Genomic DNA, 19,124 nt, shown 5'->3' on the forward strand with positions numbered 1-19,124 from the left:
CTCAGTGGGTTAAGGACCCAATTAGTATTAGATGTGGGTTCGATCCCTGGCCTCGCTCAGTGGGTTACACACAAGCGGTGGCATAGGTTGCAGATGCAGCTCAGATCCAGTGTTGCCTTGGCTGTGGTGTAGGCCTGCATGTGTAGTTCCAATCCAGTCCCTAGCCCAGGAACTTCCATATGCCGCAGGTGCGGCTGTAAAAAGAAAAAAATAAAAATAAAAATAAAAAGGGAGTTCCTGTTGTGGTGCAGCAGAAATGAATCCAACTAGGAACCATGAGGTTGTGGGTTCAATCCCTGGCCTCGCTCAGTGGGTTAAGAATCTGGCATTGCCGTGAGCTGGGGTTTCTGTGGCTCAGATCTGGCATTGCTGTGGCTGTGGCGTAGGCCAGCAGCAACAGCTCTGATTAGACCCCTAGTCTGGGAATCTCCATATATCACGGGTGCAGCCCTAAAAAGACAAAAGACCAAAAAAAAAAAAAAAAAAAAAAAAAGAAGAAAAAAAAATACAAGGTAAATTTTGGTAAAAAAAAAATATATATATATATAGAAACTACCATAACATTCACACTATTATTTGAGATTGATCTAGAAATTAGAGCCATAGAAATCAAAGAAAATGGAAGGTATAAATACTGGGGGAAAAAAAAACATGATTTTTTACATAGAAAAACAGTATCAACTAAAAATTGGAATAAGGAAGAATTTGAGAGAGGCTGCTAACTGTAAAATAAATACATGAAAATTATTGGTTATCCCATCTACCAGCAATAACCAGCTAGAAAATGTAATTAAAATTGGCTAATTATCAAAAAATTAAGTTAGTTCTCTAATTCACTGTGTATGTCAAAACTAATTCTGTAAGTATGAAACACTTGAATGTAAGGGAAAAAAACCTTTGAATGTCCAGGATGAAAATATGAATAGGTGTTTATTGTTGAGTTGGGATTGTCTTAAGAAGTAAATAACCTTTGTTACAGAAAAATTTTTCTGGTTACAGAAAAATTAAATTCTTTATGTTAAAAACTACAAGAGCAAAACAAAAAGGCAAATATTCTAGAAAAAGACATGCAAGACATACTGGAGACAAGGACTTAAGAGACACAGCAGGAAAAAGACAATACTTTTCCTTACAAGAAAAACAGGCCAGGGGTACAAGTTAGGCAAATCACAAAAAGGAAGAAAAACCAAATGCCACTTTAAATAAGTGTGATATCTGACTATATTAAAAAAAATTATGATTTGAGATAAGAAAATCCTCATCCCTTCTCTGTTCTTTGTTATTCAGATTAATAGGGATGGACTTGAGCCAGCTCACAGGTGGGCCAGCAGTGAAAGCAACAGGTATTTGAGCATATCTGGTGGTGTTATAAATTCATGGCGGCAGTTTGGGAAGTTCCATCAAACATGAGAGCCTTCATACCCACTGATCTGCGACTCTCCTAAGGAGATTCATCACAACTGTTCATTTCGGTGTTTGTTCAACTAAAGAACAACTAGAGACAAATGCAGACAGAGCCAAAGAGGGTTGGTTAGATAAATTGTGGCATGTCCACCAATACCACACCCACCTGCAGCCCATTCCAGCCGCCCTGTCCTATACCTAAGGAGGAGGAGAAACTGGGGATGCAAACACGTTGGAGGCAGAGCTCCTTAGAAGATGGGGCCCTAAAAACAGGGTCATAGGCTACAGAACACTTCTCCTCCCTCCCCCCTCCCCCCTCCCCATGTCACCAAAGGCCGATTTAAAGCAGCTTCTTTTACCTACATCAGGAATGACTATCCAAAAAAAAATTACTACATGTCCTAAAAGGCAGTGTAGAGTTTGAAGAGACAGAGTAAGCATCAGAACCAAACTCAGATCTGGCAGGAATGTTAAAGTTATCAAATGGGGATTTAGGGAGTTCCCATCGTGGCTCAGTGGTAACGAATCCAACTAGTATCCATGAGGATTCCGCCTCGATCCCTGGTCTCACCCAGTGGGTTAAGGATCTGGTGTTGCCATGAGCTGTGGCATAGGTGGCAGATGCGGCTTGGATCCCACGTTGCTTGACTGTGGCATAGGCCAGCAGCTACAGCTCTGATTCAACACCTAGCCTGGGAATTTCCATATGCCATAAGTGTGGCCCTAAAAAAACAAAAAAGTTTAAAATTTTTTTGAAAATTGAAAAAAAAAAGGGAGGGGGGACTTAACTATGATTAATACATCAAGGGCTCTAACAAAGTAGACAGAAGATTAGGTATTTCAGAATAGGTAACTAGGAGTTCCTGTTGTGGCTCAGCAGGTTAAGAACCCAACCCAGTGTCCATGATAAAGCAGGTTTGATCTCTGGCTTTGCTCAGTAAGTTAAAGATCTGGTGTTGCTGCAGGCTATGGTGTAGGTCACAGATGCAGCTTGGATCCTGCATTGCTGTGGCTGTGGCATAGGCCTGCAGCTGCAGCTCCTATTCAACCCATAGCCTAGGAACCTCCATATGTTGCAGGTGCAGCTCTGGGGGAAGAAAAAAAGAATATGTAGGTAATGTAAATGGAGAGATGGTGAGTCCAAGAAAAAACACAAAACAAAAGGAAATGCTAGAGATCAAAACACTGTAGCTAAAATAAATGCCCTTGATAGGCTCAACAGTAGATTTCACATAGCTGAGGAAAGCTTAAAGATGCCTCAGTAGAAACCTCCAAACCTGTAAGGTGAAGAGAACAAAAACTAAAAAAAAAAAAAAAAACTTAAATGAAAATACAGAACAAAACAAAATATCCAAAACCAGTGAGATAACTACAAGAGGTAAAATATACACATAATGGGAATATACGAAGGAGAAAAAGGAAAAAAGGAACAAAGAAATATTTGACACAATAATGACTGAGAATCCTATACCCTGCAAAATTATCCTTCAATAGTGAGGGAGAAATAAACTTTTTGAGACAAAAAAAAAAAAAAAAAAAAAGAAGGTAATAAACCTGCCTTGCAAGATATGTTAAAAGAAGTTTTTAAAGAGAAGAAAAGTTATGTAGATCAAAACCTTGACTCTACATAAAGAAAGAAGACTGGAGGAGGAATAGTGAAGGTAAAATAAAAACTTCCTTATTCTTAATTAATCTAATGAATAATGGTTTCTTCAAAATAATAACAGCAACAATGTATTTGATTATGTATGCCTATGTACATAACTTATATATAAATACTATATATATGTTTATACATAAGTTAAATGATTAATATCAGTGACACAATGGACAGGAAGAAGGAATTAGGATTCCTTTGTTGTTGGAGTTCCCGTCGTGGCGCAGTGGTTAACGAATCCGACTAGGAACCATGAGGTTGCGGGTTCGGTCCCTGCCCTTGCTCAGTGGGTTAACGATCCGGCGTTGCCGTGAGCTGTGGTGTAGGTTGCAGACGCGGCTCGGATCCCGCGTTGTTGTGGCTCTGGCGTAGGCCGGTGGCTACAGCTCCGATTCAACCCCTAGCCTGGGAACCTCCATATGCTGTGGGAGCGGCCCAAGAAATAGCAACAACAACAACAACAAAAAGACAAAAGACAAAAAAAAAAAAAAAGGATTCCTTTGTTGTTATAAGGCACCTGCACTACCTGTGAAACAGTATAGTGTTATTTGAAAGTGGACCTGGATTAGTTGTAAATGTGTATTACAATTTCCAAGGAAACCACTAACAAAATTTTTAAGGTCTAACCGATATGCTAAGACAGGGGAGAAAAATGCAGTCATATAAACTGATCAATTAAAACTGCAAAAGGCACCCACCAAATGGTGACCTGCTCTATATAGCACAGGGCACTCTACCCAATATTCTGTGATCATCTATAAGGGAAAAGAATCTGAAAAAGAATGGATGTGTGTACATGTATAACTGAATCACTCTGTTGAACAGCAGAAATTATCACAATATTGTAAATCAACTATATTTTAATAAAACTTTTTAAAAATAAAAAACTGAAAAAGGCAAAAAAGGGGGAGAAAACAAAAATAGGAAGAAAAATCAAAGACAAGAAATGGAGAAAACAGGAACAAATGTAATAAATATTAATCCAACAATGTCAGTAATTACTTTAAATAGCAATAGTCTAAATGGAGAAAGTGAAAGACAGATTGTTGGGGGGCATCAACAAACTTTGTATCACCTACAAGAAACCCACTTTAAATACAAAGATACATATAAATTAAGAGTAAAGGGATAAAGAAAGACAAACATGCTCACCCTAATCAAACGAAAGCAAGAAGAGCTATATTAATTTCAGATCAAGCAGACTTCAGAGCAAGCAAAGTCATCAGGATAAAGAGGGGCATTATACAATGATAAAGTGTCAATGCTCTAAGAATCCCACATGTATGCACCTACAAATGGAGTGTCAAATACGTGAGGCAAAAACTAACAGAACTACAAGGAGACACAGATGAATCCACTATTATAAATTGGAGACTTCAATGCCCCACTATCAGAAACAGACAGATCCAGCAGGCAGAAAATCAGTAAGGACACAACACCATCAATCAACTTGTTATCACTGACATCTTTGGACCACTTCATCCAGCAATAGCAAAATATACATTCTCCTCAAGCTCACATGAAACATTCACAAAGACAGATCATATTCTGGGCCATAAAACACACCTCAACAATGTTAAATAAAACACACCTCAACAATGTTAAAAGAACAGAAACCATACAATGTCTGTCTCAGACCATGATGAAATTAAAGTAGAAATCAGTATCAGGAAGATAACTGGAAAATTCCAAAATACATAGAAATTAACAGAATTTTAACAGCATTTGCTTCAAAGGAGAAATATCAAGAGAAACTTTTTAAAAATATTTTAAAATAAATGAAAATAAAAGCACAGTTTGTCAAAATTTGTCAGCTGCAGTGAAAGAAGTGCTTAAAGGTAAATTTATAAAACTGAATGCACATATCAGAAAAGAAGATCCAGACTCAATAGCCCAGCTTCCACCTTAGGAAACTAAAAGAGAAGAACAAATTCAATCCAAAGTAAGCAGAAGAAAAGAAATAATAAAAACTAGAGAGGAAATCAATGAAGTTGAAAACATGAAATCAATAGGGAAAAACAATCAAGAAAATGAAGAGCTGGTTATTTCAAAAGATCAGTAAAATCAATTCAGCTTCTAACCCAGATAACCAAGTAACACCAATTACTCACATCAGTAATGAAAGAGGGGACATTACCATAGACCCCATGAACAGTAAAAGGATAATAAATACTATGAACAATTCTATACCCACAAATTTAATAAATAAAATGGACCAATTTCTTTTAGGACACAATCTGCCAAAGCTCACACAAGATGAAAGAGGCAATCTGAATAGGCTTGTATTTATTGAAGAACTTGAATCAATAATCAACTTCCAAAACAGAAAGCACCAGACCCAGATGGGTTCACTCGTGAGTTCTACCAAAGACAGAAGCAGAGGGACAGACTACTTCCTAACTCATTCTGTGAGACCAGCACTATAATAACACAAACTAGACAAAGACACAGTAGGCAAAGGAAACTACAATGTCTCTCATGAGCATAGCTGTAAAAATCCTCCACAAAAATATTAGCAAGTTGAATCAAACAAGTATAGAAAGAATTGTACACCATGATCAACTGGGATTTATCCTGGTTGCGAGGCTGGTTTAGCATTCAAAAATCAATTACTGTAACACATCGCATCAACAAGCTAAAGCAGAAAAATCACATCCTCACATTATGAGATGCAGAAAAAGAATTTGACAAAATCAAACACCAATTCATGATTTAAAAAAAAAAAAAACCTTAGAAAATCAGAAAAAGAGTAACTTTCCTCAGCTAGAAAAAGAACATTTACAAAATCCTTCAGCTAACATCATACTTAATGAAGAAAAAGAGGAAGCCTTTTCTAAGACCAGGGACAAGGCAAAGATATCCCCTCTAATCATAGCCTTTCAATATCATAGTCAACATTCCAGCTAATGCAATAAGATAAGAAAAGGAAAGAAAAGGTATTACAGATTGGAGAAAAAAAAAAACTGTCTTTGTTTGGAGATAACATAATTTTTTACATAAAAAATCTGAAAGAATCAACAAAAAACTACAACCAATAAGCAATTATAGAAAGGTTTAGTATGTAAGGTTAATTTATGAAAGTTAAATGTTTTTCTATATACCAGCGATGAACAAGTGGAATTTGACATTAAAAATAATAATACCACTTACATTAACACCTAAAAAAATGAAACAGGTATAAATCTTAAAAAAAAAAAGCACAAAAGCTGTAAGAGGTAAAAATGACAAATAAAATCAAAGACAAAGTAAGTAAATAGATGTTCTATGTTCATGGGAAGGATGACTCGATACTGTTTTCCTCAACTTCTAGATTCAGTGCAATCCCAATCAAAATCTCAGCAAGATTTTTTGCAGATATTGACAAATTGCTTCTGAACTTCACACAGAGAGACAAAAGGCCCAGAAGAGCCAACTCAACATTGAAAGTAAAGAACAAAGACTGACATTGTCCAAATTCAAGACTTACTATAAAGTTACAGTACGGAAGACAGTGTAGGATTAACAATAGGATATAAAAATAGACCAATGGAACATAATAGAGAGCCCAGATACAGACTCACATGAATGTAGTCAACTGATCTTTGATGAAGGAGCAAAGGCACTAAAATGAAGCAAAGACAGTCTCTTCAACGAATGGTGCCAGACCACTGGACATCCACATGATGAAAAAAAAAAAAAAAGGAATCTAGACACAGACCTTACATCCTTCACAAAAATTAACTACAAAAGGAGGATAGATCTAAATGTAAAATGCAAAACTATAAAACTCTTAGAAGATAACATAGAAGAAAATCTAGACCACCTTGGGTTTAGTGATGACTTTTGAATAGAATATCAAAGGTTGGTCCATGAAAGAAAGAATTGATAAGCTAGACTTCATTAGAATTAAAATTTTCTTCACTGTGAAAGACACAATCAAAAGAACAAAAAGACAAGTTATGCTTGTGAAAATATCTGCAAAAGACATATCTGATAAAAGACTATTATCCAAAATATGCAAAGAACTCTTAAAACTCAACAAGAAAACAAATAATTCAATTTAAAATGGGCCAAAGACCGTAACACACACCTCAGTAAATAAGAAATGCAGATGGAAAATAAGCATGTGAAAAGTCATCAGAGATAGGAAAATTAAAATTACAAGACACCAGTATTATTATAATGGCCCCAATCCAAACCTTGACAGTGGCAACCCCGGGGAGAATATGGAGCAGCAGGAACTCTCACCAGGGCTGGTGGAACGTGAAACACTACAGTCACTTTGGAAGATGGTTTGGTGGTTTCTTACAAAACTAAACATACTCTTACCATATAATCCAGCAATCATACTCTTTGGTATTTACCCAAATGTCCACATAAAACCTGTGCATTGATGTTCATAGCATCTAAACTGGGAAGCACCAAAGATGTCCTTTAGTAGATGAATGGATAAATAAACTGGTCTATTCAGACATGGAATATTATTCAGAGCTAAGAAGAAATGAGCGATCAAGCCATGGAACCTTAAATGCATGCAACTAAGTGAAAGAAGCCAACCTGGAAAGGCAACATACTGTGTGAGTCCAACTACATGACATCCTGGAAAAGGCAAAACTACAGAGACAGGGAAAGGATTAGCAACTGCAGGGGCTGGGGGGGAGGGAGGGCAGGTGGAAGAGACAGAGCACGGAGGATTTGTAGGGGAGTAAAACTACTCTGTATGACTATACTGTACCACACACGTATTACATGTATCGTAGAGTATGCACACATGTGTGTCATCACACATTTGTCCACATCCATAGAATATGAAACTAATGCAAGGTATGCACTCTGGGTAATGCTAATGCATCAGTGTGGGCTCCTCAGCTGTAACAAATGTCCCATCTGATGCAGGATGCTGACAGTGGGAGCGGCTGTGCATGTGGGGCAGGGGTATTTGAAAAATCCTGTACTTTCTGCTTAATTCAGGCCTGAACCTAAAAATACTCTACAAATTAAGTTTATTTTAAAAAAATACCATAGAGAGATGAAAATGAACAGACAACAGCATTCACACGATACAGGTGTGGTTCATACACAGAATGTGGAGAGAAACAAAGCAGGACGCACAAGTACGTTCTGCATGTTCTGTGTATTTGAAGTTCCAGAGCAGAGGCTCTCACCCACTGTGTCAGAGACTGGAGGAAGGTGGAGGCCCTGCAGTGCTGGCACCTCACTGTTTCTCCCCTGGGCAGTGAGCACAGGACACATTCTTGCCAACACCAAGCTGCATGATTCTGACTGATGGATGTGCCACGTATTGTGCTCAGCACGGTAAAGCACTTTCTTCTAAAGGAAACAGTCTTTCCAGTGTGGACAAGCCCGCACGGCCCGAGTTCTGACACAGCTCTAAGGGGACGCCACTCCTGAGGTGTGAAGAGTCTGGAATCGAGCACAGAAAACCACAGAGGCGGGGCGCTGAGCCTTCATCTCCACACTGAGGAGCTGGGCTCACTCCAGGCCACCCAGGAGGCCCCGTTACTCAGAAGCAGACACAGCTGCATGGAAAGGGGAGCTGCCCAAAATACAGGGTCCCCGTCTCTTAGGCTGGGGACTTGTCACCAACCAAGGGCCACTTGGGGCCACCCTGCTCCTCACCCAGTTCAGAAGCATCTCCTCAGCATCTCCTAAGAGCATGGCACAAGGAGGAACCCATCCCTCCCCACAGAGAGGTCAGCGTCCACTCACAAAGCAATGGACCTCGATGCCCCACACGTACAGCAAGACCCCAGCCTGGTCTACATCAAAGTGGTCCCGTGAGGCCAGGTCATGAGCAGGGCAAGCTGCACAGCCTGCCTGCCTCCTGGATGTAGGCGGGGACATCCAGGTGCAGCTAGGGCACCTGGTGGCAGGTGTCTGATCTGGTTCAGATACCAATGGAGTGACTGTGGCACCACAGCCTGGACTCAAGGATGTGGCAGGACCTAGATGCTCCTCTTTAGCTGCTGGAATTGTTGGGGAGGCTGGGCTGTGCAATGGGGCTAGCTAGTCCTCATACACAAACAAGTGACAACCACCTTAACCTCTGACCCAACTCATGCTGTGGACACAATCTCAGTGAGGAGAACAAGGTGGGCAGCAGCTCAGAACTACCAGCAGAAATGCTGTGTGCTCTGCAAACATTCACTTCTGCCACCAGCACAGGGCCAGGGAAGCAATGCCTGGATCCCAGTCAGGTCCCTGCGCTGCTGTCACATTTCCAAAGCCCAGAGCTGGTGCTTTCACAGGGGAGGGCTTGGGGAATCAGCTGCTCTGTGGCCTCTGGGAACCTGAAGCAGTGTTCCATCCTCAAATCCTCATCTATGCATGACAGGCAGCCCTGAGCTACACGGTGCCCACCTGCCATGCTCATCAAGGTGCACCCATGGCCTCAGCCCAAAGCCAGCTGAGCCGACATACAGAGGACTCTGCACTGGGCTGTCAAGGTCTGCAGACCCTTTTAGGACAGGCCAGGGAGTCAGCATCTCAGGGTCAGCAGCCAGTGATGGAGCCTGGCCAGGTGGCAGTAAGGCTGTGGATGAAGACCTCAGCAGGCAGGCGAGGTTGGCCTGAGACCCGCTTCCCCTGCACTGAGGGGCTGAGGGGCAAATGCAACCTTACTGAGGCTGCTGAGGGTTGGGGCAGCCAAGTTCTGGGCCAGTCTTGCAGCATCATATGGATTTCATGGATGAGAGTGGCTTCCACGGTGTCACTTCGCTTTCACACCCATGGCCCAACTTCATGGCTCCATGAAGAGCACTCCTCCCTCACACGGCCCTCCCAGCCCCGGGCCTTCCATGCACTGACAGGCTCAGGCCAGGGCAGAGTGGCAGAGCTCACTGCAAGCAGGTGGCTCAGGGCGGTCCTGAGTGACCTGAGTGCAGTTACATGAGAGGTGTGCGGCCTTCCTTCCCAAGGCTCAGTGGGCAACACATTCCCGAAGAACTCCGATACCACCAAAAGGGGCATTCCTAATTAATTTACCTAACTAGCCCCGTCTGCATGCAGTTCCTACCCAGGAAAAGCTGAGCTGCACAAAGATAGGCCTATCAGGAAGCCCAGACCTGAGGTTTCCCTCCCTGACTTGCCAGGAGGCTGGGGAGTCTGTCCCCACAGGGCCCCCCGATGCCACAGCATGGCCGGCTGCACTGTCCTCAACCCCACTTCAAAAGTCCATCTCACACATTGAGGCTCCGGCCTGAAATTCTGCACAGACTGAAAACCTGGAGAGTTCTTGTGGCGGCAGCTCTGCGTGAGGCAGCCTCTAACGAGCTGCAGGACAGATCTTGCACACACACGCGCACACACACACAGCACCTGGACATGTGGCCAAATGACACATCCTGGGAAGCCTCCCCAGCTCCTCCGCCTCCTCCTCTGCAGCCAAGTGGTTTCAGGAGGCAGTGATGAGCAGAGACCAGGGACGGCCCTTCAGAAACACGGCAGCATGGCCAGTCCACTCGGCATGATGCCTACTCGGCCGGGCCTCAGCCACACCCTTGGCCACCTCTCACTGCCCTGCCCTGCCCTGACAGTCCCCCACTGCCACGACAGAGTGCCAGTCACTCTGTGTCCCAGAGAGAAGGAAAACCTGAGAGGGAAAAGCTAGCCGACTCCCTCCACACTCTGCTACAGGAACATTCTCCCTGACAGCTCTGCAGTTCCAGGTGAGGTTCTTACAGCACCAGCTGCTGGGCTTTCCCCACTTTCCCGGCTAGCTCCCTGAAGCTTGGCTCCTCTGCCCCCACCTGATGCTGAGGGAGGAGGCTGGGCAGGGACTGGCAGCAGCAGCTGCCACCCAGCTGGAAGGTGGGTGGAGGAGCCTGAACAAATGCAGTGCTTCAGGGAGGGGCCCCCTGCTCCCAGGCTCATCCACTTTAGTCCCCGGTCATAGGTCCCGGAGTCATCCTGCCCTGAGAGCATCCTGACTGCCCTCAGACAGAGGACACATGTTGGGCCTGGGCTGCACAGTGATGGGCACAGTGGCCTTGACATGGTGGGGGAGGGTTTCCACACCCCTGGTCAGCCCCCTCTGAGATGGAGCCAGCCACCAGGATGAGAGTCTCAGCCCCAAGCAGCATGTGTCTGCGGAGGAGGCCCACCCTGCTGTAGGCAGCCTGGGCCAACACAGAAAGCCATCACTCCGTCCATCCACAGAAGCAGGAAGGAAACGCGGCGTGGGCATGAGGACCAGCTCAGCACCTGTTTTGAGGTCGCTTCCCTGATTGCCTTTGCCCACTGAATCCTATTATCAACCCCACTTTATAGTCAAAAGAGACTCAAAGGCCAAGTAAACATCCCACGGTCACCATTAAAAGTGTCACAATTTGAATCCTTGTCTCACTCCAGAGCCCAAACTCTGAATATGCCTGACTTCTATCCGCCTACATCTGTCCCCAGTCAAAAGATTGCAGTGTGGAACTAATGCTAGGTTAATTCACAGAGGAGAGTCCCCGTGCTGGGGAAGATGATTAAATGCTCAGCAGTGTAAGATGACCACAAGAAAGGGCCTCCTGGTAATGCCAGCATGAAGGAAGCAGCCCTCTGGCCCTGCAGAGAGGGCGTGAGATGAGGATGAGTGGGGAGCTGTCGCAGTGTCCACAGATCCTGTGGCCTGTCCATGTGGCCTGTGTCATCATGAGGGGGGGGCAGTCCCCACTGCAGGGTAGGTGCTGGTGGCCCTGAGATGAGTGACACATGTGGTCCTAAGGCCACAGGGTGGAGGTCTCACAGTCCCCAAAGTCCCTGCTCCCAAGGGCCCCTGACCACCCAGCCCTCCCTGTTACGTGGAGGGCACTGCACAGGAAGGCCTTGGGTGAGAGCTCAGAATAGGCTGACAAGAGTGGGGACAATACACTGTTTCCTTCTTTTTATTCATACGTGACCAGCTTTGTGGAGTGGAGCTGCTAAGAAGTTATAAAATATGCTTTTTATAACTGTTTTACAAGAAGTAATTATTCATTCTCTTCTTAAATGAAACAAAGACTTTGGTTTTACAATGACTTCAATTAATTCAATTTTAACAGGACTGTTCAAAAGCTGACATTGAAGGTAAAAATCCTGCTTTGAAGCACATGTTTCCTGCCTTTTTAAGACCAAATCAATCCCATTACGATGAGGTGTTGTAAAGGTAAACCAGCACCTCTGTGGAATTTAGACACCCCTCCTTTCCTTGCTGAGTCCAGAATGGAGCATCTCCAAACAACGCAACAGCCCTCAGAGACAAAGCCAAGCTGTCTGAAGCCTGTGGTCACTTCAGGTGCTGTTAGAACCAGGTCCCAGGCACCCAGATGGACCTGCTCAGGCTGCAGGGCAGGTGGAAGGGATGTAAGCCTGGCAGGAGCTCCCCACAGCCCCTGGAAGGGGTGGGAAAGAGGAGGTGCAGGGGGTGGGGAGCGGGTGCTGGTGAAAAGTTTGTGTGCACATGACAAGGGTGTCACGGCACAGTCTTCAGGAGAACCACCCCAGGGGTCTCCAACTCTCCATGTGAATCCTCGGATTGAAGGGGAGGAAGCCCTGGAAGAGCAGCCTGGGATGTGTGCCTGCCATGGGCCCCATGCCTCCTTCCTCCCTGGAGGCTAGGCGCTGCCCACCTCCACAGTGTGGCTCCCATGCCCAGCATAACCGGGCCCTGTGATGCCAAGTGGGAGCTACTCGGACCCCTGGGTGAGCCTCAGAACCTGGCGGAGGCTTCACTTGTCCATCTGAAACGCCAAATGACAAATGCCACCCTGACTACCTGGAATGTGTACCAGATACCCCATCTGCTTCCTGGGCGATGGACAGAGCCCCTCATTCTCCAGAACCATCCTCTGGATGTGCCAACCTGGACTTGCTGTCCCTGTGTCTTCCATCAGACCTCAAGACCTCAGGCTCCTGGGTATAGCACAGCTCCCAGCAGGACCTGACCTGTCACCTTTTGGGTTATTTGTTTCTTTTGCTTTTTAGGGCCGCACCCATGGCATATGGAGGTCCCCAGGTTAGAGGTCCAATTGGAGCTGTAGCCACTGGCCTACACTATGGCCACAGCAATGCAGGATCCGAGCCTCATCTACGACCTACACCACATCCTTAACCGGATCCTTAACCCACTGGGTGAGGCCAGGGATCAAACCTGCATCCTCATGGACATTAGTCAGGTTCTTAACTCAGTGAACCACAATGGGAACTCCACGTCTTGTTGATAAGTGGACAGATGCCTCTCTGTCCTCTTTCCAGTGGGCTCTGGTCTTCTCCCCAGAGCTGAGAGTCCCAGGCAGAGGCTCACATGTAGAGAGATGATGGTGGTGGAGGAAAGGGAGCCCTTGCCAGGAGACGCTGGAAGCTGTCTTCTGGGAGAGCCTCTGGCCATGAAGGCTGTGAGACACACCTTGTTTGTCCCTGTCCATGTCAGGCCCTAAAAGGTCTGTTTCCTTGTGAGGGCCTGACCAGCCCCTGAGGGGCAGGAGGGGTCCCTGAGCTTGGATAGAGTGACAGTAGATAGCATCAGGGCCCAGGGGTCTCTCTCAGGGCCGGGCTGGGCTGAACACTCCCGCAGTCTGAGAAGAAGCAGGAGGGAGGGAGGGGAGGCCTATGCTGCTTCCTGGGAAGCTGGTGGGGGAGCAGATGACAATCCAAATTAGCATCAGAACACCTTGAGGGAAGGAAGGAGGAGAGAGTTGAATTCCTGAATGAAAAGAGATTATTCACTGTCAGGCTGAACAATGGAACAAGACATAAACAGCAGCAGCAAAGCCTGCACAGAACAAGCCAATTTTGCTCAAAATGGAGTGCGGGGGACTCCACGACTGCAGAAAGCTCAGCACCACGGCAAAGTTCTACTCTGCGCAGACACAGAGAATCATGACAACAGCAAAAACGATCAGCTGGACTTGGGCTCTGAAGTCAGAGATACGAGCTGGAATCAGTTCTGTAAGCATGTTTGGGGAATGCCTGGAGGAGGGAGGCCCCGACGCCAGCCTCAGGCCAGCGAGGAGCCTCTAGAGCTTTAGCTCCAAAGTCGCAGGGAAGACAGGTTCCCCTCCACGAAGGTCATTGATTAATCGATGTAAGTGAGTTACTCCATTGTTACTGCCATCAGGTAAAAGCAGGTGGCCCAGAGTCCAAGGGGCTGGCCCCCCGAGCCAGGAAGAAGGATGGTCACAGGGCCTGAGGGTGCCACCTCTGCCCACACTGCATTTCACACCAAGACCAGGAGGCCAGAAACCAGGCCCTTCACATCTCACTCGCACCCAAGACAATTGCACATAAAGACTACTGGTCTACTGCCGGCCACCTTGATCCGCCCAAGCTCACACGTCCACCCCGCCCCATGGTCTCCAGGAAGGGCCCTGACAGGCTGGTCTCTGGGCCCAGCGCCCACCCCTGGGATCTCATAGGGGTCTCTGCTGCAGTTTCTCCAGGAAGCACCTCTTCGAGGCCTGTGAGCCCTGGACACTTGTTGACTAGGGTCCTGCTCCCATCACCTGCAGGCACCCGTGGGCTGGGTGCCCTGTCCTTCCACCCAGCAAACCCTCAGGAAGAGAAAACAGCTACTCCCCCCCCCTCCCCCCACCCCCATCCCCACCCTGGGAGAGGGAGGTACAGGGCAGAGGCTTATCCATGCCAGGCAGAGGCAGGAAGGTGAGGCTGGCCACATGCTCCCTTGGCCCAGGCTCCCGGCTGGGGCTGCAGTCTGGGGACGGCCACGTTCAAACCCACCTTACCTTGCTGAAGGTCAGACAGTCCTTGTCCTGGTCTCTGTCCTTCATCTCAAAATCGTAGAGCGCTTTGCCCTGGGGCGGGGCCTGGGGCAGGGGCCGCACACTCTGGACGTAGCTGGCGGGCAGGAGGCCGTGGTACCAGTGCTCATCCACCCGGTGCCGCAAGACGATGACATCCCCCTTGCTGAACCTGAGGTCCCCGGGCTCCTGGTCCTCATAACTGTGCAGAGCTTTGCCATAGGGCGGCTGGGGAAGGCTCTGAAAGCAGAACATGAGCGTTACTCAGTGGCTGCCCTCTGGGCCTGCCTGGCGCCTGGACTGCGGGCCTGTCTCTAAAAGCCAAAGAGCGGGTCCCTCGAGGGAGCAGAGCCCTGTCCCGGGAACACAGGCCACGGCCCTGCTGGCCCAGAGGGTCCTCACAGTAACCACCCAGGCACTCCAGGTGGGCCATGGAGCTCTGCGCTGGAGGGATGCTGAGACAGGAGCTGGGTAACCTGCTTCTGAGGCAGAGAGAGGGATGGGGGCCCAGGCTGTAAGGCAGGTGGAACACCTGATATGGGGTTGGGCCCTGGAAAGTTTGACCCGCTCCTCCATGCTGACTGCCCCCTCCCCCAAACGCTATTCCTTCCACCACGTTTCCAACTTTCATTATCCAATGTAATTTCCATTCCTGGTTCCATTCCTGGAACCTTACTCAGGACGTAAGTCCAGGGGGATTAAGCTGATGAGACTCCATGCTGCGTGGTGCCTCCCCACCGACGTCAGCTCCCTTCCAGCCCAGGTCACTGGCTCGTGGTCCCCACAGGAGCTGAAGGCACCCCCAGGGCTGGGAGCTCTAACGAGGGTCCCGGATCTCACCTCCCCTGCCATGGCTCCCAGCTTCCTGAAGCCACAGCAGCCTCATCCACAAGTATGATTTCAAGCCTAAGAAAGCATCTTCATGACATCAAGGAAGGCTCCCATCCTCCAGCCCAAAGTCAGCCGACTCCCCAGAAGTGAAGTGCTGTCTGGCCTCAAATGATCCCTGGGCACCCCACTCTTCAGCACCAGGGAGTCTGCCCTCGCTGGCACCCCACATGCCTCCTCCACTCGCTGCATGTCCACGAAAGCCCAGGCACCTGGGTTTCTCTCCTCTGCAGTGACCAATTCCTGCTCGACTGAGCAGCTCTGCCAATGGCCAGCTCCATGCTGGGGACAACGGGCCACAGGCTCATTGTGCTCAACACCCGCCGGCTCCCCCACAAAGGCCACGTCTTCTCACCAGGGCCCCCTCTCCAGGGATTCCTTTAGGATTTGGATCCATTCACAAAGACCCAAAGCCTGAAGCAGCCATACACAACAACTTTCAGTCCGTCACAATCGGAAGACCCTGGGGAGGCTGGGACGCCCACCTAGGTGAGAGGTACCAGGGTCTTCCTGCCAGCCTGGAGAGCTGGTTCAGCTGATGCACACCCCCGCCCCTGCATCCCCAGCTCACAAGGGCCACGTCCTCACTGCCACAGATGCCGGCCAGTGGGGGATTCTCCCCCGTGCAGGACTGAGAGCAGAATGGCCACGCCCACCCCTCACACCACCTGATCCCATGTGGCAGTGACACTGCGCTGCCCTGGGGGCCTGCCCACCACCTCCACACCATCTCTGACAGCGGCCACATGGGCCCATGCTGGGCACTCTGGCTTCGACCCGCCTGGAGGGTGGGGAAGAGGGACTGATGCTGCTCCAAGGGTGGCCTGGTTCTGGGGCTGGTGCCTTTGAGTGGCAAGTCTTCCCAGCTCCTGCAAGGCCCACACCTGGACATTCAGGGGGCTTGGTCCTTCACTGTCCCTCTTGACTGCCTGAGAGCTGGGCCCAGCCCTCCCTGGGGCCCAGTCATATCCACAGCCCTGCCTCCCTACCTGCCTCTAGGCTGCCTGTGACCTTCCAATTTCTGTGCTTCCAGACTCCCTCCTGGGCAGAAGCTCTCATCAGTCGAACCACTGGCTCAGCCTCACTGCCTGGACGCCCGCGTCTGTCCCACACTCCTCACCTACTTCTGCTAACCATGCCCCAGTCTCCTTAGACTCCATGCCTGCTGCCTCCACTGCCCAGTTCTCATGGGGACCTTTTGCTGTATTTCCATGCCCACCACGCTGCCCTCATCCTGTACTCTGCCTCAGTGAGGCCCCCGAGATCCCCCAGCTCAGCCATAGCCCTTGGCAGCGCCCTCCCGCCTTGGCAAGCCTCTGCTGGACTTCCCCTGTTAAATCAAGGCCCCAGGACAGACTGCCATGCTTTCCTGTGCACCCCCCACCCAGCTGAGGGGGGTTCCTGGCAGGTGGGAGGTGCCCCGGGTATGCCTGGTATTCCCTGTGCATGTTCCTGACATGGGCCTCTGGACGGGGGTAGGAAAGTGAGGAATGGCAGGTCACACATGGCCCAGGGCTGCAGGAAAGGCCAAGCCCAGCTCCCCACAGGTCCCTGCCTGTGAGCCAGGAGAGGAGAGGAGCCAGGGCCCCCTGAGCAGGGGCAGAGTGGACAGCACAGGCCCAAGAGAACAATGAAGTTGCTTCTATTCCTGTGCCCTGACCCTGACCCTGACCCTGACCCTGGGGTCAGAGCACAGGAACAGAAGCAACTTCACTGCCCAGCCTCGCTTGGGGAGGAAGCCATGCTCCTGTCTGCTGGGCACTGAACAACAAGGCGACAGGAGGGACAGGAGGGAAGCAAAGGGGGAGTCGGGGGGGGGTGGGGGAGACACCCACCTCACTAATTCCCTCTCCAGACCATGAGACCAGCGTCTCAGAGCAAAACTGAGATACCTCTTTAAGATTCAGGATGTGCTTCTGGGGGTGAATAAGTCAGATGATGCCAAGAGGGGCAGCTGTGGTGGAACCTGGACCCCAGGAAATGCTCAGAGCTCCAAAGCCCCTGATGACATGAGCCAATCAGACCATGATGAGGGCCCAGGGCAGGCGAGCGCTATCACATGGGAACACCTTCTCTGATGTAACTGCAGCAGCCAGAGGAGCCCTGAGACCGCACCCCCCCATCCCCGCCCAGCCCAAGGGCATCTGAAGTGGGTTCCTCTAAGCTCTCACTGTGTGCTCCCCCAGGAGGAACTACTGAGTCAAAGGCTGCCCCAGAGCCCAGCTCAGGCCATTCAGGAAAGGAAGTAAAAGGGAAGCACAATGGGATGCCTACAGGATAATTAACACAGCCACCCTACAGGGCATCAGTCATAATTAAGACAGACAACACCACTCTCACCAGAAGTCGCACACAGTCTCACAGCGGGAAAGCTTCAGAATCTCACATGTGCACAGCTGCCCCATCTCCGCCTTTGACTGGTTTACAAATACACTGCTTGAGCCTTATGAGGCTTCCTTGGGGCAGGGCTCACTGCCCAGCAGGTTGGGGTGAAGGGTGTGGCAAAGCTTTGAGATTCAAAGGATTTATGGGCTCTCCTCACCCAGTGATCCTCAGGGGGCACCTGTTACCAGAGTGGCTCACCCCCACCCCAGACTCTCTGCCCCCAGGACAGGTCCCGTGATTGTTTTTGTTTGATGTTGCATCCCAGACTCTGGCTGGCACAGATCACATGCTCAATACACCTACCAAACGGATGACTCTGTGGGCTGCCAAACCAATCCGAGTCCCTAGATTAGGGCCCAGTGAAAGGCCTTGGGCTGGAAAGACTTTTCTCAGGATGGGAGGCCCAAGGTCCATGAGACTCCAAATCCTGTTGCTAACAGCAGCTGGGCCCCAGTGATCACTCAGAGGAGCCAGGCTGAGCCAAGGCTTGGCGCTGGAGACAGAGGGCCTGCCTCACAGGGAAACACATCCTGAGGAGTTTCCTGGACAGTGAGCGGGCCCCCGGGGGAGAGCACCCAGCCCCAAACTAACCAAGCACCATGAGGTCTGAGAGGGTAGCAGAGACAGCCAATTGTCCCCCAAGTCCAACTGATCCACCTGTTGAAGAGAATATCCCAAGTGTCAGTTGGGCCAAGCTCACCAGCTAAGGACGTCACCTGCCACCCTTGCTCAAGGTGCCTTGGCCACACATCAAAATTCCAGTCAATGCAGGCAAGCAAGAGGGACTTGTGCCAATTCTGGGTCGTGTCTGCAATGACATTTAGAAGTTCCACTCCCTGCTCCTCCCCTCCTGTGGCTTGAGCAGCATGGTGGGAATGAGGGCGGTGGGAAGCCACCTTTTTCCACAAAGATCACACTCAGGGCAAAGGAGGGGAGGACCCGGCTCCTCAAATGACCTTGTGAAGCAGAGCCTGGCTATCACGTGAACAAGTACCACTATATCCTGACTGAGTGCCCAGTTTGGGGATCCTCTTATCAGTGGATTAGCCTATATCCAGACTAATTTGGGA

The 19,124-nt window shown here is 48.7% G+C and overlaps 1 protein-coding gene across 7 annotated transcripts in view; it reads right to left on the reverse strand.

Moving 5' to 3' along the window:
- Positions 1–19,124, reverse strand: part of SH3RF3 (SH3 domain containing ring finger 3) — a 206,219-nt gene that overhangs the window by 90,921 nt on the left and 96,174 nt on the right. For all 7 annotated transcript variants that reach the window (XR_014841235.1, XR_014841237.1, XR_014841236.1 and 4 more), the window contains exon 2: positions 14,767–15,021. Coding sequence is in view for 2 of the 7 variants with exons in the window: in XM_021087103.2 (XP_020942762.1) it covers positions 14,767–15,021 (255 nt within the window). In the remaining 5 variants the exon portion in view is untranslated. The remainder of the gene's footprint in view (positions 1–14,766; positions 15,022–19,124) is intronic.

This window comes from Sus scrofa, chromosome 3 (genome assembly GCF_054392235.1).
Source record: "Sus scrofa isolate SSC_HxYL_T2T_F1_AM1 chromosome 3, Sscrofa_HxYL_maternal_Yorkshire_Landrace_v2.0, whole genome shotgun sequence".
NCBI classification, from domain to species: Eukaryota; Metazoa; Chordata; class Mammalia; order Artiodactyla; family Suidae; genus Sus; species Sus scrofa.